Genomic DNA, 23,624 nt, shown 5'->3' on the forward strand with positions numbered 1-23,624 from the left:
CCACCTTCCACCACAGATACGCCAACACCGCTGTAGCTAGGCCACCTTCCACCACAGATACGCCAACACCGCTGTAGCCAGGCCACCTTCCACCACAGATACGCCAACACCGCTGTAGCCAGGCCACCTTCCACCACAGATACGCCAACACCGCTGTAGCCAGGCCACCTTCCACCACAGATACGCCAACACCGCTGTAGCCAGGCCACCTTCCAACACAGATACGCCAACACCGCTGTAGCCAGGCCACCTTCCACCACAGATACGCCAACACCGCTGTAGCCAGGCCACCTTCCAACACAGATACGCCAACACCGCTGTAGCCAGGCCACCTTCCACCACAGATACGCCAACACCGCTGTAGCCAGGCCACCTTCCACCACAGATACGCCAACACCGCTGTAGCCAGGCTTCCTTCCACCACAGATACGCCAACACCGCTGTAGCTAGGCCACCTTCCACCACAGATACGCCAACACCGCTGTAGCTAGGCCACCTTCCACCACAGATACGCCAACACCGCTGTAGCCAGGCCACCTTCCACCACAGATACGCCAACACCGCTGTAGCCAGGCCACCTTCCACCACAGATACGCCAACACCGCTGTAGCCAGGCCACCTTCCACCACAGATACGCCAACACCGCTGTAGCTAGGCCACCTTCCACCACAGATACGCCAACACCGCTGTAGCTAGGCCACCTTCCACCACAGATACGCCAACACCGCTGTAGCCAGGCCACCTTCCACCACAGATACGCCAACACCGCTGTAGCCAGGCCACCTTCCACCACAGATACGCCAACACCGCTGTAGCCAGGCCACCTTCCACCACAGATACGCCAACACCGCTGTAGCTAGGCCACCTTCCACCACAGATACGCCAACACCGCTGTAGCCAGGCCACCTTCCACCACAGATACGCCAACACCGCTGTAGCCAGGCCACCTTCCACCACAGATACGCCAACACCGCTGTAGCCAGGCCACCTTCCACCACAGATACGCCAACACCGCTGTAGCCAGGCCACCTTCCACCACAGATACGCCAACACCGCTGTAGCCAGGCCACCTTCCACCACAGATACGCCAACACCGCTGTAGCCAGGCCACCTTCCACCACAGATACGCCAACACCGCTGTAGCCAGGCCACCTTCCACCACAGATACGCCAACACCGCTGTAGCCAGGCCACCTTCCACCACAGATACGCCAACACCGCTGTAGCCAGGCTTCCTTCCACCACAGATACGGATGTGGTGGATTGAGACGCAGCCGTGCAAAACAAGAGATATCTCTAGCTTTAACAGACGGATGTTGACGGGGATGTTGTTATTATGCTGATGAGATGTCCGTGGGAGCCCAGACATGGACAGGGTTTAATGACGTGGTTTATCATCACGTCAGAAGGCCTGGTCAGCTTTAAGATAAAGACAGCAGCTTTGTTTTCCCACTTCTTCTGGATGTTGAGTCTTGTATGGAGAAGAATAGACGACAGCTACAATCCGTTTTTCATTCTCCCACTCTGAGAGACAGAGGGAATCTCATTCTCCCACTCTGAAAGACAGAGGGAATCTCATTCTCCCACTCTGAGAGACAGAGGGAATCTCATTCTCCCACTCTGAGAGACAGAGGGAATCTCATTCTCCCACTCTGAAAGACAGAGGGAATCTAATTCTCCCACTCTGAGAGACAGAGGGAATCTCTTCTAGACTTCAGCCAGGATTCAATCCAATCGTGTTGTAGATCACTTGACATTTACAGGTAATTTCCTTTTTTGGGCTGACATCTGCACCGTTTACCGTAAATGTGTAAACATTGCCTTTAAATGCTGCATCTCTATCTCTATCTATATCTATAGTGTCCTCCCTTTCCCCCTGGTAATGTGATCTGCTCTACACATAGTACAGGCCCTGGTCTCCATTTCCTACCATATGCCGTGCTCTATACTGTATGGAGCCAGGTCTGAAGTGTCCACTCTGTGTTTATCTGGGACTCCAGACAGGAATGCAGCTCTGTGATGATAGCTGTCTGTCAGGGGTGTGAGATGATGCCAGGGGAGGGGTTGACTGAGGAAGAGCTGTAACAGATTATGTTAGTGTCTTCTATAGTACATAGTGATACATACTGTATGAGGCCAAAGAGCTTTGTCTGTCTGTCTGTCTTTTTGTCTCGCTCTCTGTGTCTCACATATCTCTAGTGGTGTCGCACGCATGCATGCATACACACACTCACACACACACACACACACACACACACACACACACACACACACACACACACACACACACACACCCTTAAGGTTTTTTCAAGACCAGGATTGGAGTGAATTGTTTCCAAAAAAATATTCAGGGAAAAAAAAACAAGCCAACACAAACACAAACAAATATGTTACCCTTAAACCTTAGATGACCCTGTAGTTTATATACTGTAGATAGACCCCCCTCTCTCTCAATTCAATTTAAGGGGCTTTATTGGAATGGGAAACATATATTTACATTTCTGAAGCAAGTGAAATAGATATTAAACAAAAGTGAAATAAACAATCAAAAGTTTATTGTGAACAGTAAATATTACACTCCAAAATACGTTCCAAAATAAATGTCATATTATGTCTATATTACGGTGTTGTAGCGATGTGCAAATAGTTAAAGTACTAAAGGGAAAATAAATGTCATATTATGTCTATATTACGGTGTTGTAGCGATGTGCAAATAGTTAAAGTACTAAAGGGAAAATAAATGTCATATTATGTCTATATTACGGTGTTGTAGCGATGTGCAAATAGTTAAAGTACTAAAGGGAAAATAAATGTCATATTATGTCTATATTACGGGGTTGTAGCGATGTGCAAATAGTTAAAGTACTAAAGGGAAAATAAATGTCATATTATGTCTATATTACGGTGTTGTAGCGATGTGCAAATAGTTAAAGTACTAAAGGGAAAATAAATGTCATATTATGTCTATATTACGGTGTTGTAGCGATGTGCAAATAGTTAAAGTACTAAAGGGAAAATAAATGTCATATTATGTCTATATTACGGTGTTGTAGCGATGTGCAAATAGTTAAAGTACTAAAGGGAAAATAAATGTCATATTATGTCTATATTACGGTGTTGTAGCGATGTGCAAATAGTTAAAGTACTAAAGGGAAAATAAATAAATATGGGTTGTATGGTGTTTGTTCTTCACTGGTTGTCCTTTTCTTGTGGCAACAGATCACAAATCTTGCTGCTGTGATTGCACACTGTGGTATTTCACCCAATAGATATGGGAGTTTATCAAATTTGGATATGTTTTCGAATTCTTTGTGGGTCTGTGTAATCTGAGGGAAATATGTGTCTCTAATATGGTCGTACATTTGGCAGGAGGTTAGGATGTGCAGCTCAATTTCCACCTCATTTTGTGGGCAGTGTGCACATAGCCTGTCTTCTCTTGAGAGCCAGGTCTGCCTACGGTGACCTTTCTCTATAGCAAGGCTATTTATTTTCTCATATCAGCACGGATTCCAGGCTAGGAACCAAGTGTTCCAGAGAGAATTTCAAACCCAGAAACTCAATGGACTTTTTTTTATCTGAGGTTGAGTCCCAAATAGCACCCTATTCCCTATAATAGTGCAGAGCCCTATGGCCCTGGTTAAAAGTAGTGTACTACATAGAGAATATGGTGCCATTAGGGACACAGTCTGAGTTAATTTTAGTTACTGATCTCTACTCTACCTGCCAAGATGGAAGGCCGATCCATATCTGTTACACTACAAGCCATTGTTTTATTCACTGCTCTTACTTCCAGACTGTTTCCCTATTGAGATCATAAAAACTGGCTTTAAAAATCTGTTTCCATCATGTTGCTTCACTGATATGTTATTTACTGTTTTTGGTGTGATTGTGATAGTTTATCGTGACTAAACACACCTGTGTCAGTAGTGGTGATAAAATCCTGGGTGAGTTTTGATGAGTGAGAGAAAGGCTTGTGTTAAATTTTTCAGTTTTCATAAAACCGGTTTTCAAGTTTAAAAGGGCATTAAAAGTTTGTTCGATGTTTTCTAATGTCCAGATGCGTCCACATCCCATGCCAACGGCTGTGTCGACCCAACTACTGTATATGCCTCAACACCAAATGAATGGAAAGTATGAGCACCACAAACCAGGAAACTAGACCTACAAGGGGCTTATCTTTTCCATTCATTTTAGATTGTGGCATGTAGCTCAATCTACACAACAGAAAGCCTGGATGTCAATTTATCCCGACAGAACACCAATTTTGGGTTATGAAAACATCTGACAAATGTAGATTGTGAAGTGGAATGTACCTTTAACAGCATGAGCTTTATCAGTGCTCACCGGTCTTATTGCCATTTAGAAATTAATCTGTGCCTGGTGCGGTCCAGGGTCACGGTCAGTACTATTCACAGTACAGTTCACAGTCTACTCACGGTCAGTACTATTCACAGTACTGTTCACAGTCTACTCACGGTCAGTACTATTCACAGTACAGTTCATAGTCTACTCACGGTCAGTACTATTCACAGTCTACTCACGGTCAGTACTATTCACATTGCTATTCACAGTACTATTCACAGTCTACTCACGGTCAGTACTATTCACAATACTATTCACAGTACTATTCACAGTCTACTCACGGTCAGTACTATTCACAGTGCTATTCATAGTACTATTCACAGTCTACTCACAGTCAGTACTATTCACAGTGCTGTTCACAGTCTACTCACGGTCAGTGCTATTCACATTCTATTCACGGTCAGTACTAGTCACAGTACTATTCATAGTACTGTTCACAGTCTACTCACGGTCAGTAGTACTATTCACAGTACAGTACACAGTCTACTCACGGTCAGTACTATTCACAGTACTGTTCACAGTCTACTCACGGTCAGTACTATTCACAGTACTGTTCACAGTCTACTCACGGTCAGTAGTACTATTCACAGTACTGTTCACAGTCTACTCACGGTCAGTACTATTCACAGTACTGTTCACAGTCTACTCACGGCCAGTAGTACTATTCACAGTACTGTTCACAGTCTACTCACGGTCAGTAGTACTATTCACAGTACTGTTCACAGTCTACTCACGGTCAGTACTATTCACAGTACTGTTCACAGTCTACTCACGGTCAGTACTATTCACAGTACTGTTCACAGTCTACTCACGGTCAGTACTATTCACAGTACTGTTCACGGTCAGTAGTACTATTCACAGTACTGTTCAAAGTCTACTCACGGTCAGTACTATTCACAGTACTGTTCACAGTCTACTCACGGCCAGTAGTACTATTCACAGTACTGTTCACAGTCTACTCACGGTCAGTACTATTCACAGCACTGTTCACAGTCTACACACGGTCAGTACTATTCACAGTACTGTTCACAGTCTACTCACGGTCAGTAGTACTATTCACAGTGCTGTTCACAGTCTACTCACGGTCAGTACTATTCACAGTGCTGTTCACAGTCTACTCACGGTCAGTACTATTCACAGTACAGTTCACAGTCTACTCACGGTCAGTACTGTTCACAGTCTACTCACGGTCAGTAGTACTATTCACAGTACTGTTCACAGTCTACTCACGGTCAGTACTATTCACAGTACTGTTCACAGTCTACTCACGGTAAGTACTATTCACAGTACTATTCACAGTACAGTACACAGTCTACTCACGGTCAGTACTATTCACAGTACTGTTCACAGTCTACTCACGGTCAGTACCATTCTGTGTAGTCATTACTCAAGGTAGGAGACTTCCAGGTAAAGACCTTATCTGGGCTCTGTGGGCTGTGAAAACACATGAAAAATGACCATCTCTCCAGTCAATTCCCCCCTGGTTGTCCATTCCCAGCCTCTGTTTCACAGGCCAGTTGTGAAACTGTGTAAACTCTGTGTGGTGTTTGCAGCATACTCTGAACATGTGTAATGAGGGCAATAAAAACACAATGGGTCAGATGGATGAGTTGGGGAGAGGAAGGGTTGGGGGGAGAAGGAAGGGAGGATGGAGGGGGATGGGGAAGGGGGATGGATCGTGCTCAACTCTGCCCTCCTGCTCAAACAGTGACTAGCCTCCTTTACAAATATAGTCAAGAAGGATCAAGGACCATTGAGGTGTGTGTGTGTGTTTGTGTGTGTGTGTTTGTATGTGTGTGCTTGTGTGCACACGCACTAGTGTGAGCGTGTACTACAGGGTCACAGGGTTTAAAGTGCAGGAGACGGCCCTCTCCCCCCAATCCTCTTGTTTTCTCTCCTCAGTCCTCTAGAACCAATAACTCATCATTTCACATGTTTGCCGAGGCCTGCACTTGACCGGACAGATCACTCAATCACACTACATGACACACTGATTGTTCTGAAGCACGACGGTTCAGACACTTCAGTTCACTAATAACAAAGGACTGGGGAAGCACCAAAGGAAGCTTTATTGTTCATATGAAAACATGAAAATACTTCACCTGTATAACCGTCAGGGGAAAACATGTGGTTAAGCTGTTGTGAAACAGTGTGTAGTATTTGTGTGTTAAATTTGACCACCTAGCCCTGATACATGGCTGTTGAATCCTATGTGACGTCTAAGAGGGAGTCAACAGCCATGTGACAGGGCTATTTACCACCATGAAACCTACATACCACCATCATAAACCTGACATATTATAACTGTTTTGTAGCAGTCCCTCAGAGTTAAAAGGGCCATTCTAGCTTTGTGTGAGGAGATTCACATGACACCTGTATGAGGCCACACCTGTCTCTGAGTAGAGTTGTGGAGAAGGCCACACCTGTCTCTGAGTAGAGTTGTGGAGAAGGCCACACCTGTCTCTGAGTAGAGTTGTGGAGAAGGCCACACCGGTCTCTGAGTAGAGTTGTGGAGAAGGCCACACCTGTCTCTGAGTAGAGTTGTGGAGAAGGCCACACCTGTCTCTGAGTAGAGTTGTGGAGAAGGCCACACCTGTCTCTGAGTAGAGTTGTGGAGAAGGCCACACCTGTCTCTGAGTAGAGTTGTGGAGAAGGCCACACCTGTCTCTGAGTAGAGTTGTGGAGAAGGCCACACCTGTCTATCTGTGTGGTTGTGGAGAAGGCCACACTTGTCTCTCTGTGTTGTTGTGGAGAAGGCCACACCTGTCTCTCTGTGTGGTTGTAGAGAAGGCCACACCTGCCTCTCTGTGTGGTTGTGGAGAAGGCCACACCTGTCTCTGAGTAGAGTTGTGGAGAAGGACACAGCTGTCTCTGTGTGTGGTTGTAGAGAAGGCCACACCTGTCTCTCTGTGTGGTTGTGGAGAAGGCCACAGCTGTCTCTCTGTGTGGTTGTGGAGAAGGCCACACCTGTCTCTGAGTAGAGTTGTGGAGAAGGCCACAGCTGTCTCTCTGTGTGGTTGTGGAGAAGGCCACACCTGTCTCTGAGTAGAGTTGTGGAGAAGGCCACAGCTGTCTCTGTGTGTGGTTGTAGAGAAGGCCACACCTGTCTCTCTGTGTGGTTGTGGAGAAGGCCACAGCTGTCTCTGTGTGTGGTTGTAGAGAAGGCCACACCTGTCTCTCTGTGTGGTTGTGGAGAAGGCCACAGCTGTCTCTCTGTGTGGTTGTGGAGAAGGCCACACCTGTCTCTGAGTAGAGTTGTGGAGAAGGCCACAGCTGTCTCTCTGTGTGGTTGTGGAGAAGGCCACACCTGTCTCTGAGTAGAGTTGTGGAGAAGGCCACAGCTGTCTCTCTGTGTGGTTGTGGAGAAGGCCACACCTGTCTCTGAGTAGAGTTGTGGAGAAGGCCACAGCTGTCTCTGTGTGTGGTTGTAGAGAAGGCCACACCTGTCTCTCTGTGTGGTTGTGGAGAAGGCCACAGCTGTCTCTGTGTGTGGTTGTGGAGAAGGCCACTGCTGTCTCTGTGTGTTGTTGTGGAGAAGGCCACACCTGCCTCTCTGTGTGGTTGTGGAGAAGGCCACACCTGTCTCTGAGTAGAGTTGTGGAGAAGGCCACACCTGTCTCTCTGTGTGGTTGTGGAGAAGGCCACAGCTGTCTCTCTGTGTGGTTGTGGAGAAGGCCACACCTGTCTCTCTGTGTTGTTGTGGAGAAGGCCACACCTGCCTCTCTGTGTGGTTGTGGAGAAGGCCACAGCTGTCTCTGTGTGTGGTTGTGGAGAAGGCCACAGCTGTCTCTGTGTGTGGTTGTGGAGAAGGCCACACCTGTCTTTCTGTGTGGTTGTTTTGTGTGTGGAGCTGTAGAGGGCCCTGTAGCGCTCCACTCACCTGTTCAGTCTTGTCCCGGGCTTTTCAACAACACACACTCTCTCACACACACATCTCCTTTGTTCCGACAACACTGTGGGTTCCGCTCTGGGGTTGCTCACACTTTTATTTTCCATTCAGGCTTTACAGGAGTTGATGATTGGCTCAAACACTGTTGTACTCTGCCAGTGTACCTATGATCTGTCTGGCCACTCCCTAAACTCAGTGTGACTCCTATAGCTACTGGCAGCATTGACTAAATGCCAAATTATGCCATATCGGTTTGGTTGTTGCATGTTTTTTTCTGTTTAACATATTCTGAATGTCAAATTGATGCTGTATATTGTTTTGTAGTCCTTAGGCCTACATGTGTTACTCTGTCTCACAGAGTTTGGATGCAATATTTATCTATTTGATGGTTTTTGTACTGCACACGTTTTATTAATGTCTTATCTATTTGGTTGTTGTTGTAGTACATATTTAGCTGTCTCTAGTTATCTCATTAGTTAGCGTCTGTTAGTTTCCCATTGAGATTCTGCAGTGTCAGCTATGTTGTGTTTATGTAGCACCTCCCCTGCCTTTCTGTTGTTGTGCTAGAGACTCTAGACTCACCATTCACCTTTCACGAGCTGTGGCTCTCTGTGGCTCTCCAGCATTAGTCACAGAATAAGGTAAACGCATGGATTTGCTTCTCTGCCTTGCTCATCATTCATAACTGTAAATATATGTGCTGCCTGTCCCAGGTCAGGTGTGTGTACTTTACTGACATGTCAACATCCTGCATTGACTCACAGCTGTTCAGTTCATGTCCTTATTCTCAGGTGGTTTGAACATTGTTCTATAACAACCATAGCCTCTCCAGGACTGAACATTGTTCTATGACAACCATAGCCTCTCCAGGACTGAACATTGTTCTATAACAACCATAGCCTCTCCAGGACTGAACATTGTTCTATAACAACCATAGCCTCTCCAGGACTGAACATTGTTCTATGACAACCATAGCCTCTCCAGGACTGAACATTGTTCTATAACAACCATAGCCTCTCCAGGACTGAACATTGTTCTATAACAACCATAGCCTCTCCAGGACTGAACATTGTTCTATAACAACCATAGCCTCTCCAGGACTGAACATTGTTCTATAACAACCATAGCCTCTCCAGGACTGAACATTGTTCTATGACAACCATAGCCTCTCCAGGACTGAACATTGTTCTATGACAACCATAGCCTCTCCAGGACTGAACATTGTTCTATAACAACCATAGCCTCTCCAGGACTGAACATTGTTCTATGACAACCATAGCCTCTCCAGGACTGAACATGGTTCTATAACAACCATAGCCTCTCCAGGACTGAACATTGTTCTATGCCTCTCCACAACCATTGTTCTATGACAACCATAGCCTCTCCAGGACTGAACATTGTTCTATGACAACAACCATAGCCTCTCCAGGACTGAACATTGTTCTATGACAACCATAGCCTCTCCAGGACTGAACATTGTTCTATAACAACCATAGCCTCTCCAGGACTGAACATTGTTCTATGACAACCATAGCTTCTCCAGGACTGAACATTGTTCTATGACAACCATAGCCTCTCCAGGACTGAACATTGTTCTATGACAACCATAGCCTCTCCAGGACTGAACATTGTTCTATAACAACCATAGCCTCTCCAGGACTGAACATTGTTCTATAACAACCATAGCCTCTCCAGGACTGAACATTGTTCTATAACAACCATAGCCTCTCCAGGACTGAACATTGTTCTATAGCCTCTCCAGGACTGAACATTGTTCTATAACAACCATAGCCTCTCCAGGACTGAACATTGTTCTATGACAACCATAGCCTCTCCAGGACTGAACATTGTTCTATAACAACCATAGCCTCTCCAGGACTGAACATTGTTCTATAACAACCATAGCCTCTCCAGGACTGAACATTGTTCTATGACAACCATAGCCTCTCCAGGACTGAACATTGTTCTATGACAACCATAGCCTCTCCAGGACTGAACATTGTTCTATAACAACCATAGCCTCTCCAGGACTGAACATTGTTCTATAACAACCATAGCCTCTCCAGGACTGAACATTGTTCTATGACAACCATAGCCTCTCCAGGACTGAACATTGTTCTATAACAACCATAGCCTCTCCAGGACTGAACATTGTTCTATGACAACCATAGCCTCTCCAGGACTGAACATTGTTCTATAACAACCATAGCCTCTCCAGGACTGAACATTGTTCTATAACAACCATAGCCTCTCCAGGACTGAACATTGTTCTATGACAACCATAGCCTCTCCAGGACTGAACATTGTTCTATAACAACCATAGCCTCTCCAGGACTGAACATTGTTCTATGACAACCATAGCCTCTCCAGGACTGAACATTGTTCTATAGCCTCTCCAGGACTGAACATTGTTCTATGACAACCATAGCCTCTCCAGGACTGAACATTGTTCTATAACAACCATAGCCTCTCCAGGACTGAACATTGTTCTATGACAACCATAGCCTCTCCAGGACTGAACATTGTTCTATAACAACCATAGCCTCTCCAGGACTGAACATTGTTCTATGACAACCATAGCCTCTCCAGGACTGAACATTGTTCTATGACAACCATAGCCTCTCCAGGACTCATTGTTCTATAACAACCATAGCCTCTCCAGGACTGAACATTGTTCTATGACAACCATAGCCTCTCCAGGACTGAACATTGTTCTATGACAACCATAGCCTCTCCAGGACTGAACATTGTTCTATAACAACCATAGCCTCTCCAGGACTGAACATTGTTCTATAACAACCATAGCCTCTCCAGGACTGAACATTGTTCTATGACAACCATAGCCTCTCCAGGACTGAACATTGTTCTATAACAACCATAGCCTCTCCAGGACTGAACATTGTTCTATGACAACCATAGCCTCTCCAGGACTGAACATTGTTCTATAACAACCATAGCCTCTCCAGGACTGAACATTGTTCTATAACAACCATAGCCTCTCCAGGACTGAACATTGTTCTATGACAACCATAGCCTCTCCAGGACTGAACATTGTTCTATAACAACCATAGCCTCTCCAGGACTGAACATTGTTCTATAACAACCATAGCCTCTCCAGGACTGAACATTGTTCTATAACAACCATAGCCTCTCCAGGACTGAACATTGTTCTATAACAACCATAGCCTCTCCAGGACTGAACATTGTTCTATGACAACCATAGCCTCTCCAGGACTGAACATTGTTCTATAACAACCATAGCCTCTCCAGGACTGAACATTGTTCTATGACAACCATAGCCTCTCCAGGACTGAACATTGTTCTATAACAACCATAGCCTCTCCAGGACTGAACATTGTTCTATAACAACCATAGCCTCTCCAGGACTGAACATTGTTCTATGACAACCATAGCCTCTCCAGGACTGAACATTGTTCTATAACAACCATAGCCTCTCCAGGACTGAACATTGTTCTATAACAACCATAGCCTCTCCAGGACTGAACATTGTTCTATAACAACCATAGCCTCTCCAGGACTGAACATTGTTCTATGACAACCATAGCCTCTCCAGGACTGAACATTGTTCTATGACAACCATAGCCTCTCCAGGACTGAACATTGTTCTATAACAACCATAGCCTCTCCAGGACTGAACATTGTTCTATGACAACCATAGCCTCTCCAGGACTGAACATTGTTCTATAACAACCATAGCCTCTCCAGGACTGAACATTGTTCTATAACCATAGCCTCTCCAGGACTGAACATTGTTCTATGACAACCATAGCCTCTCCAGGACTGAACATTGTTCTATGACAACCATAGCCTCTCCAGGACTGAACATTGTTCTATGACAACCATAGCCTCTCCAGGACTGAACATTGTTCTATGACAACCATAGCCTCTCCAGGACTGAACATTGTTCTATAACAACCATAGCCTCTCCAGGACTGAACATTGTTCTATGACAACCATAGCCTCTCCAGGACTGAACATTGTTCTATGACAACCATAGCCTCTCCAGGACTGAACATTGTTCTATGACAACCATAGCCTCTCCAGGACTGAACATTGTTCTATGACAACCATAGCCTCTCCAGGACTGAACATTGTTCTATAACAACCATAGCCTCTCCAGGACTGAACATTGTTCTATGACAACCATAGCCTCTCCAGGACTGAACATTGTTCTATAACAACCATAGCCTCTCCAGGACTGAACATTGTTCTATAACAACCATAGCCTCTCCAGGACTGAACATTGTTCTATGACAACCATAGCCTCTCCAGGACTGAACATTGTTCTATAACAACCATAGCCTCTCCAGGACTGAACATTGTTCTATGACAACCATAGCCTCTCCAGGACTGAACATTGTTCTATGACAACCATAGCCTCTCCAGGACTGAACATTGTTCTATAAAAACCATAGCCTCTCCAGGACTGAACATTGTTCTATGACAACCATAGCCTCTCCAGGACTGAACATTGTTCTATGACAACCATAGCCTCTCCAGGACTGAACATTGTTCTATGACAACCATAGCCTCTCCAGGACTGAACATTGTTCTATGACAACCATAGCCTCTCCAGGACTGAACATTGTTCTATGACAACCATAGCTTCTCCAGGACTGAACATTGTTCTATGACAACCATAGCCTCTCCAGGACTGAACATTGTTCTATAACAACCATAGCCTCTCCAGGACTGAACATTGTTCTATGACAACCATAGCCTCTCCAGGACTGAACATTGTTCTATGACAACCATAGCCTCTCCAGGACTGAACATTGTTCTATGACAACCATAGCTTCTCCAGGACTGAACATTGTTCTATGACAACCATAGCCTCTCCAGGACTGAACATTGTTCTATAACAACCATAGCCTCTCCAGGACTGAACATTGTTCTATGACAACCATAGCCTCTCCAGGACTGAACATTGTTCTATGACAACCATAGCCTCTCCAGGACTGAACATGGTTCTATAACAACCATAGCCTCTCCAGGACTGAACATTGTTCTATGACAACCATAGCCTCTCCAGGACTGAACATTGTTCTATGACAACCATAGCCTCTCCAGGACTGAACATTGTTCTATAAAAACCATAGCCTCTCCAGGACTGAACATTGTTCTATGACAACCATAGCCTCTCCAGGACTGAACATTGTTCTATGACAACCATAGCCTCTCCAGGACTGAACATTGTTCTATGACAACCATAGCCTCTCCAGGACTGAACATTGTTCTATAACAACCATAGCCTCTCCAGGACTGAACATTGTTCTATGACAACCATAGCCTCTCCAGGACTGAACATTGTTCTATGACAACCATAGCCTCTCCAGGACTGAACATTGTTCTATGACAACCATAGCCTCTCCAGGACTGAACATTGTTCTATAACAACCATAGCCTCTCCAGGACTGAACATTGTTCTATGACAACCATAGCCTCTCCAGGACTGAACATTGTTCTATGACAACCATAGCCTCTCCAGGACTGAACATTGTTCTATAACAACCATAGCCTCTCCAGGACTGAACATTGTTCTATAACAACCATAGCCTCTCCAGGACTGAACATTGTTCTATGACAACCATAGCTTCTCCAGGACTGAACATTGTTCTATGACAACCATAGCCTCTCCAGGACTGAACATTGTTCTATAACAACCATAGCCTCTCCAGGACTGAACATTGTTCTATAACAACCATAGCCTCTCCAGGACTGAACATTGTTCTATGACAACCATAGCCTCTCCAGGACTGAACATTGTTCTATAACAACCATAGCCTCTCCAGGACTGAACATTGTTCTATGACAACCATAGCCTCTCCAGGACTGGACATTGTTCTATAACAACCATAGCCTCTCCAGGACTGAACATTGTTCTATGACAACCATAGCCTCTCCAGGACTGAACATTGTTCTATGACAACCATAGCCTCTCCAGGACTGAACATTGTTCTATGACAACCATAGCTTCTCCAGGACTGAACATTGTTCTATGACAACCATAGCCTCTCCAGGACTGAACATTGTTCTATAAAAACCATAGCCTCTCCAGGACTGAACATTGTTCTATGACAACCATAGCCTCTCCAGGACTGAACATTGTTCTATAACAACCATAGCCTCTCCAGGACTGAACATTGTTCTATGACAACCATAGCCTCTCCAGGACTGAACATTGTTCTATGACAACCATAGCCTCTCCAGGACTGAACATTGTTCTATAACAACCATAGCCTCTCCAGGACTGAACATTGTTCTATAACAACCATAGCCTCTCCAGGACTGAACATTGTTCTATGACAACCATAGCCTCTCCAGGACTGAACATTGTTCTATAAAAACCATAGCCTCTCCAGGACTGAACATTGTTCTATAACAACCATAGCCTCTCCAGGACTGAACATTGTTCTATAACAACCATAGCCTCTCCAGGACTGAACATTGTTCTATAAAAACCATAGCTTCTCCAGGACTGAACATTGTTCTATGACAACCATAGCCTCTCCAGGACTGAACATTGTTCTATGACAACCATAGCCTCTCCAGGACTGAACATGGTTCTATAACAACCATAGCCTCTCCAGGACTGAACATTGTTCTATGACAACCATAGCCTCTCCAGGACTGAACATTGTTCTATAACAACCATAGCCTCTCCAGGACTGAACATTGTTCTATAACAACCATAGCCTTTCCAGGACTGAACATTGTTCTATAACAACCATAGCCTCTCCAGGACTGAACATCATTTTGATTCAAAGCCCCAGTCTAAAGCTCTCTGCCAAGCCACAGTTTAGAAAACAATGATCAATTCCCAATTTAAATCATTAATCCCCATTACTTACAGTGACAGTGAATGGTGAGTCAATCTATGATACGTCCCAAAAGGCACCCATATTCCCTTTATAGTGCACTACTTTTGACCGGGATCCTAATGGCTATGTAGGGAATAGGGTGCCATTTGGGAAGTAAACTAAGTCTAAGTGAGGGATTACAGTAAATAAATAATCTGTTGTCTGAGCTAGCAGAGGTGTGTGTGTGTGTGTGTGTGTGTGTGTGTGTGTGGGTATGTGTGTGCCGCATAGTTTCATCCTCCTGTTACAACACTACCACCACGTCCCTGAAAAAAACAGACCTGTTGCTACTGTTGCTATGGTGACTGGGCCATTTGTGGTCTAGAGGAGCAGGGAGGAGAGGCACATTTGGTTAGTGGCAGGGGAGAGTAGTCGCTCTGTCGAACTCTCATCCAACCCTGCTTCAGTACAATGTTACCGGGCTCTGTTTAGCTGAGTGAGGGTGTTTTCTCTGGGTTTAGCTGGTCTGGTCTGGTACTGGTAGCTTCACTGGTTCTCTGAATGTTAGTTGTATCTCTCTGGCAGGAGGAGTGAATGGCTCTGGGCTCAGCTAGTCTGGTCTGGTAGCCTCTCTCTGGCCAGTCTGTTGTTTGGTCAGTTGGAGGAGGAATTAGAGCATGGCTGGCTGTGCTGCTGCTGTTTCTCTGAAGTTACTGGACTGTTGATTTCTCTCTGATGTCGGTCAGTCTGGGAGAGTCAGGCATTGCTTTCTGTGGCCACAGAGACAAATTCCAGAGCAAACAGCAGTCTGTGGGATCCAGTGGATGTTAGTTTTCTTCCTCATTTTGATTTGCTCTCTCACACATAGACATTGAGAAGGACATAACAAAGAGACCTGTATGTAACACTGTTAGGGATGAGCTCACATGTTACGCATCCTATAACTCCCACATGTATACACACACACACACACACACGCACACACGCACACACGCACGCGCGCACACACACACACACACACACACACACACACACACACACACACACACACACACACACAGACCCGTCTCACAGTCTCCTCCTCCCACAGTATTCAGTAACATACAGTCAGAACTCCTTTAGACTTCCTCCCACAGTATTCAGTAACATACAGTCAGAACTCCTTTAGACCTCCTCCCACAGTATTCAGTAACATACAGTCAGAACTCCTTTAGACTTCCTCCCACAGTATTCAGTAACATACAGTCAGAACCCCTTTAGACTTCCTCCCACAGTATTCAGTAACATACAGTCAGAACCCCTTTAGACTTCCTCCCACAGTATTCAGTAACATACAGTCAGAACTCCTTTAGACCTCCTCCCACAGTATTCAGTAACATACAGTCAGAACTCCTTTAGACCTCCTCCCACAGTATTCAGTAACATACAGTCAGAACTCCTTTAGACTTCCTCCCACAGTATTCAGTAACATACAGTCAGAACCCCTTTAGACTTCCTCCCACAGTATTCAGTAACATACAGTCAGAACTCCTTTAGACTTCCTCCCACAGTATTCAGTAACATACAGTCAGACCCCTTTAGACTTCCTCCCACAGTATTCAGTAACATACAGTCAGAACTCCTTTAGACTTCCTCCCACAGTATTCAGTAACATACAGTCAGAACCCCTTTAGACTTCCTCCCACAGTATTCAGTAACATACAGTCAGAACTCCTTTAGACCTCCTCCCACAGTATTCAGTAACATACAGTCAGAACTCTTTTAGACTTCCTCCCACAGTATTCAGTAACATACAGTCAGAACTCCTTTAGACCTCCTCCCACAGTATTCAGTAACATACAGTCAGAACTCCTTTAGACTTCCTCCCTCAGTATTCAGTAACATACAGTCAGAACCCCTTTAGACTTCCTCCCACAGTATTCAGTAACATACAGTCAGAACTCCTTTAGACCTCCTCCCACAGTATTCAGTAACATACAGTCAGAACTCCTTTAGACCTCCTCCCACAGTATTCAGTAACCTACAGTCAGAACTCCTTTAGTCTTCCTTCCTGTCCCTCAGCTGTCTATGTCGCTCTAAAGACAGTGGTGACACTTCAGAGAGGAATTCACATCTCTTGGTCATGATGGTGAACGATGTCATACAGGACAGAACTGAGAAAGGAAGTGTCTCAATTAAAGGAGGAGCCAGAACAGGATGGGTCAGTTGACTCAGTAACCACAAGTTGGAGTCATTTCATCTGAATAGTACTGACTGGGTTAAATCCCTGATCTCTTACGATGGTTGCCCCTGTGGCATGTGTGACCCCTTTGAATCACCAAGCTATAAATCAGATCAAACAATGATTCCGTGGCCATCATCACATCATCACCAGCTCTTTAGAAATAGATACTTACTGTTGCCTAGGGTGGTCTAGCAGTCTAAGCTGCTGCCCCTGGAAGACATACTGTATACCACTCCAGCATTGGTTTGAATCTGTCCCACAACAATTTCAGCACCCTCTCCCTCTCGTCTCCTGTCACTCGTCTCCTCTACCACTCCTCTCCTCTACCAACTTGGTTGACCAAGTTGACCTTTGAACTCTGTGACCTCTGACGACCTCTCATTCTACAGAGAGACCAACAGTCTACATAGGATCTACTTTACAGTCCACACACACACACACACACACACACACACACACACACACACCTCAACTCTCCTGGACTGGAATAAGGAATGATCAGAACAGAGCACAACGGAACACACCCTGTATCGATCTGGAATGGAATAGGTCTCTCCCGGTCAGCATTGAAGGAAAGCTGTAGTGGAACGCCAGAAGGCATCCCAGTGATTCCAGAGCTGCTCAGTGTCACCTAGGATCTGTGATGACTGTCACTGGGTTCTCTGTTGTCAGCTTATCAGCCGTGTGGGTTTTAGTGTTGTTAACTTGCAGGCATATGTAGTGTTATGTTATAATGGTATTATGCAACATAGAATGTATGACCTTTATTGATCGCCCTCCCTCCTCTCTCTCTATCTTCCTCTGGGTGACAGGTATTGCCAGGTCCACCAGTGGGAGACTGAGGAGGACAGACAGAGAAGGTTCTTCTTCCATCACCAGTCCCAGTAAGTCATACTGTTTCTATCTGAGGAATCCACCAGGCACACGCATTATTACTTACATACATCTGTTGGCCTCAACACAAGGACTTTGATTAATGCTACTGAGTTCATGTTGTGGGCTGAGCAAAATGCACAGCTGAATTGGTGAAGTGCGGGTTGACAAGGCACTGTATACTGCCCTTCACACTTTTCACTGGATTTAGTGAAAGTAACAAACTGTATTTCGTCAGCAAGCAGACTTTATCAGGGTTTCTGAGAAGTGAGCCACGAAACAGGTACTGTAGCACAGATGGACCGATATGTTACAGTAAGCAGGTAGGAATGAATCACAAATATTCCCCTTGAGAGAGGAGAGAGAGATGATTAAGACAGACTCAGCGAGGGTGAGATGGAGAGAGAGATGATTAAGACAGACTCAGTGAGGGTGAGATGGAGAGAGATGATTAAGACAGACTCAGTGAGGGTGAGATGGAGAGAGAGATGATTAAGACAGACTCAGTGAGGGTGAGATGGAGAGAGAGATGATTAAGACAGACTCAGTGAGGGTGAGATGGAGAGAGAGATGATTAAGACAGACTCAGTGAGGGTGAGATGGAGAGAGAGATGATTAAGACAGACTCAGTGAGGGTGAGATGGAGAGAGAGATGATTAAGACAGACTCAGTGAGGGTGAGATGGAGAGAGAGATGATTAAGACAGACTCAGTGAGGGTGAGATGGAGAGAGAGATGATTAAGACAGACTCAGTGAGGGTGAGATGGAGAGAGAGATGATTAAGACAGACTCAGTGAGGGTGAGATGGAGAGAGAGATGATTAAGACAGACTCAGTGAGGGTGAGATGGAGAGAGAGATGATTAAGACAGACTCGGTGAGGGTGAGATGGAGAGAGATTTAGATATTTGGTATTTTATTAGGATCCCCATTAGCTGTTGCAAAAGCAGCAGCTACTCTTCCTGGGGTCCACACAAAACATGAAACATGACATAATACAGAACATGAAAAAATGGTTTTGAAGCACGCATAGCCTACATATCAATACATACACAGAGGTGATGTTGCTTTATTTGTCTTTTGAAACCAGGTTTGCTGTTTATTTGAGTAATATGAGATGGAACAGAGTTCCATGCAATAATGGCTCTATACAGTAATGTACATTTTATTGAATTTATTCTGGATTTGGGGACTGTGAAAAGACCACTGGTGGCATTTCTGGTGGCGTAAGTGTGTGTGTCAGAGTTGTGTATAAATTGACTTTGCAAACAATTCTGGATTTTCAACACATTAATGTTTCTTTAAAAAATAAGTGATGCAGTCAGTCTTCAACTCTTAGCCAAGAGAGACTGGCATGTATAGTATTTATATCAGCCCTCTGATTACCATGAAGAGCAAGACATGCTGCTCTGTTCTGGTCCAGCTGCAGTTTAACTAGGTCTCTCCTTGCAGCACTTGACCACATGTCTGGACAATAATCAAGATAAGACAAAACTATAGCCTGCAGGACTTTCTTTTTGGAGTGTGGTGTCAAAAAATCACAGCATCTCTTTATTACAGACAGACCTCTCCCCAGCTTTACAACCATTGAATCTATATGTTTTGATCATGACAGTTTACAATCTAAGGAAATGCCAAGTAATTTACTCTCCTCAACTTCTTCAACAGTCACACCATTCATTTCCAGATTCAGCCGAGGTCTAGAACTTAGGGAATAATTTGTACTAAATACAGTGCTCTTAGTTTTAGAGATGTTCAGGACCAGTTTATTACTGGCCACCCATTCCAAAACAGACTGCAATACTTTGTTAAGAGTTTCAGTGACTTAATTAGCTGTGGTTGCTGATGAATCATCAGCATACATGGACACACATGCTTTGTTTAATGCCAGTGGCAGGTCATTGGTAAAAATAGAAAAGAGTAGAGGACCCAGAGAGCTGCCCTGCAGTACACCACACTTTACATGTTTGACATTAGAGAAACTTCCATTAAAGAAAACCCTTTGAGTTCTATTAGATCGATAGCTCTGAATCCACAATATCGCAGAGGTTGAAAAGACATAACGCTTTATCAACAACAGGTTATGGTCAGTAATATCGAAGGCTGCACTGAAATCTAACAGTATAGCTCCCACAATCTTCTTATTATCAATTTATTTAAACCAATCATCAGTCATTTGTGTCAGTGGAGTACATGTTGAGTGCCCCTCTCTATAAGTATGCTGAAAGTCTGTTGTTAGTTTGTTTACAGAGAAATAGCATTGTATTTGGTCAAACACCATTTTTTTCTAACAGTTTGCTAAGAGCTGGCAGAAACCTGATAGGTCTGCTGTTAGAACCATTAAAGGCCGCTTTACCACTCTTGGGTAGCTGAATGACTTTGTCTTCCCTCCAGGCCTGAAGACTTTACTCTAGGCTCAGATTAAAGATATGACAGATAGCTCAGTAGCTTTCCATCTAAGTTGTCAATGCCAAGAGGTTTGACATTATTGATCGATGACAATCATTTTTCCACCTCTCCCACACTAACTTTACAAAATTCAAACTTACAATGCTTTTCTTTCAGTATTGTTTTTTGTATGCATGTGTACGATGGCTCACTGTTCGTTGTTGGCATTTTCTGCCTAAGTTTGCCCACTTTGACAATGAAGTAACCATAAAAATATTTGGCAATATTAAATGCTTTTGTGATGAATAAGCCATCTGATTCAATGAATGATGGAGTTGAATTTGTCTTTCTGCCCATAATTTCATTTAAAGTTTCTTTATATCATTGATCCTGGCTTCATAATACAGTTTATTTTTCTTTTTGTTGTGTTTAGTCACATAATTTCTCGATTTGCAGTAAGTCAGCCAGTCAGATGTGCAGTAAGTCAGCCAGTCAGATGTGCAGTAAGTCAGCCAGTCAGATGTGCAGTAAGTCAGCCAGTCAGATGTGCAGTAAGTCAGCCAGTCAGATGTGCAGTAAGTCAGCCAGTCAGATGTGCAGTAAGTCAGCCAGTCAGATGTGAAGTCAGACTTATTAGCCACTCCTTTAGCCTCATCTCTTTCAACCATACAGTTTTTCCTCATCAATCCATGGAACCTTAACAGTTCTAACAGTCAGTTTCTTAACAGGTGCATGTTTATCAATAACTAGAAGAAGCAATTTCATAAATGTATGAAGTGCAGCATCTGGATGCTCCTTATTAAAGACATCAGACCAACAAATATTTTTAACAACCACATAATAGTAACAGCTAAATCTGTTGTATGATCTCTTATATAATATTTTAGGCCCAGTTTTTGGAACTTTGGATTTCCTGGATATAGCCACTATATTGTGATCACTGCATCCAATGGGTACGGATACAGCTTTAGTACAAAGTTCTACAGTATTAGTTCAAATGTGATTGATACATGTGGATGATCTTGTTCCTGTAGTGTTTGTAAACACCCTGGTAGGTTGATTAATAACCTGAACCAGATTACAGGCACTGGTTACATTGAGAAGCTTCCTCTTGAGCGGACAGCTTGATGAAAACCAGTCACTATTCAGATTCCCAAGAAAGTAGACCTCTCGGTTTACATCACATACAATATCAAGCATTTCACACATACTATTTAGATACTGACTGTGAGCACTGGGTTTCAGTGGGAAAGATTGAAAGAGCATGGGTATGACAGTGAGATAGATTGAGATAATGATCGAAATGAGCACTCACTATTTACTACTACTACTGTGTGTGCATATGCGTGCGTAGGTGGGTGTTTGTGCGTGTGTTTGTGTATGTGTTCATGTGTGTGTGTGTTAATGTGTGTGTGTGTGCACGTGTGTGGGTAACTGCCAAGCGCTGGCATGAGGTTGCAGGCTGTGGCTGTGGCTCACCACTGAGGCCTCCTCCTCTCAGTGGGAAGAACAAACTGCTTCTGCAGCATCAGCAATTCAGAGGGCGGGGGGGGGGGGGGGGGGGGGGGGTAGCGCCTGGAGCACCGAGTTGGGGAAAGGGACACACACACAGCCTGTGTATGAGCACATGTCCTTGCAGGATGTGCACTCAAGCCACAGGAATCTGACAGGCAATGAGGCAGCCAGATACTGTACTATGCAGGCTAACAGACAGGCTAGGATACACACACTGACAGACAGGGTTATAGGGATATACACAGGAATTTTTATTATTAGCAGTGTGTGTGTGTGTTTATGTGTGTGCGTGCTTGCGTGTGTTTGAGTTCTCAGGTGTGCGTGTGTGACAGGCAGACTGACAGACAGGCAGAGCTAACAGGTAGACAGGCAGACTGGGTTATGGGAGGTGCTTAGGGGTGTGAATGAAACCCATCCTGTCAGCAGACCCCCCTGATGCTGTCTCTGCAGGGCATGTGTGTCAGAGCAGGGGAGCAGGGTGGGGTGGGGGAGACTATGGAGGCTGGCAGGGGGTGTGTGCCCTGTGCCCGGATGTGAGGGAGGGGGCTGGGTGGGTTGAGATGTCCCACACAAAGCCTCTCCTGGTGGGGCGGAGTTATGAGCAGACAGGAGGTAGATGGGCCTTAGGAGGAGAGTGCTGTTTCACAGTAACCTTAAGAATACACACATGTGCAGGCACACACACACACACACACACACACACACACACACACACACACACACACACACACACACACACACACACACACACACACACACACACACAAGGATTCACATTCTTATTAACCCCTAACCTAACCCTAATTGTAACCCTAACCCTAAACCTAACCCCTAAGCCTAAAATAGCTTTTTCCTTGAGGGAAGCGGCAAAATGTCCTTGTTTAACCTTGTGAGGTCTTCTGGTCCCCACAAGGATAGTAAAACCAAAAACACACCAATGCACACACACACAGGACTGGTAGAAGTCTATCTGTAGTGTTTGAATAGTGTCTCTGACAGTGGCTGTATTGTCCATGGCCATGCCCTCTGGGTGATTGTCTTCAGTTAGTAGTCATGAGACTGATCTCTATAGGGGAGGAAGCAATCACACTGTGTTACTAGCATGGCTCACTCCATTATGTTCACTGAGCCTGTGTCCCAAATGGCACCTTTTTACCTATGGACCCTGGTCAAAAGTAGGGCACTAGTACATAGGAAACAAGGTGCAATTTGGGACAGCCTGTGATCTAGATCATGTAGTTCAGTAACTATATCAGCCATTCATTGTGAAGCTGCTAGTTGATCTGTGATTCAGATTACTATTGTGTTTTGATAGGCACTTAGACCCAAACTCTGGTCCACTGTCCTCTCCTGTTGCGCAATGCTTTAGACAGCCCTGGCTGAAGTGACCCTGACTGCCCCCCACACACACACTCCTGGTTGCTTTAGGAAGGTGAGGGTTGCATTGTGCAACACTGCAGCCTGATATCTGCTTTTTTTAACGCCTGGGTGTGTTTGATCTCTCCCTCTCCCTCTCACACACACCCACACGCCAAATGACCCCCAGGCAAGTGTG

At 44.8% G+C, this 23,624-nt stretch overlaps 1 protein-coding gene across 1 annotated transcript in view; it reads left to right on the top strand.

Annotated features, from left to right (window-relative positions):
* LOC139421567 (septin-9-like) overlaps positions 1-23,624 on the top strand; it is a 168,084-nt gene that overhangs the window by 24,885 nt on the left and 119,575 nt on the right. The window contains exon 2 of the mRNA XM_071172589.1: positions 18,108-18,179. Coding sequence (XP_071028690.1) covers positions 18,108-18,179 — 72 coding nt within the window. The remainder of the gene's footprint in view (positions 1-18,107; positions 18,180-23,624) is intronic.

This window comes from Oncorhynchus clarkii, chromosome 12 (assembly GCF_045791955.1).
Source record: "Oncorhynchus clarkii lewisi isolate Uvic-CL-2024 chromosome 12, UVic_Ocla_1.0, whole genome shotgun sequence".
NCBI classification, from domain to species: domain Eukaryota; kingdom Metazoa; phylum Chordata; class Actinopteri; order Salmoniformes; family Salmonidae; genus Oncorhynchus; species Oncorhynchus clarkii.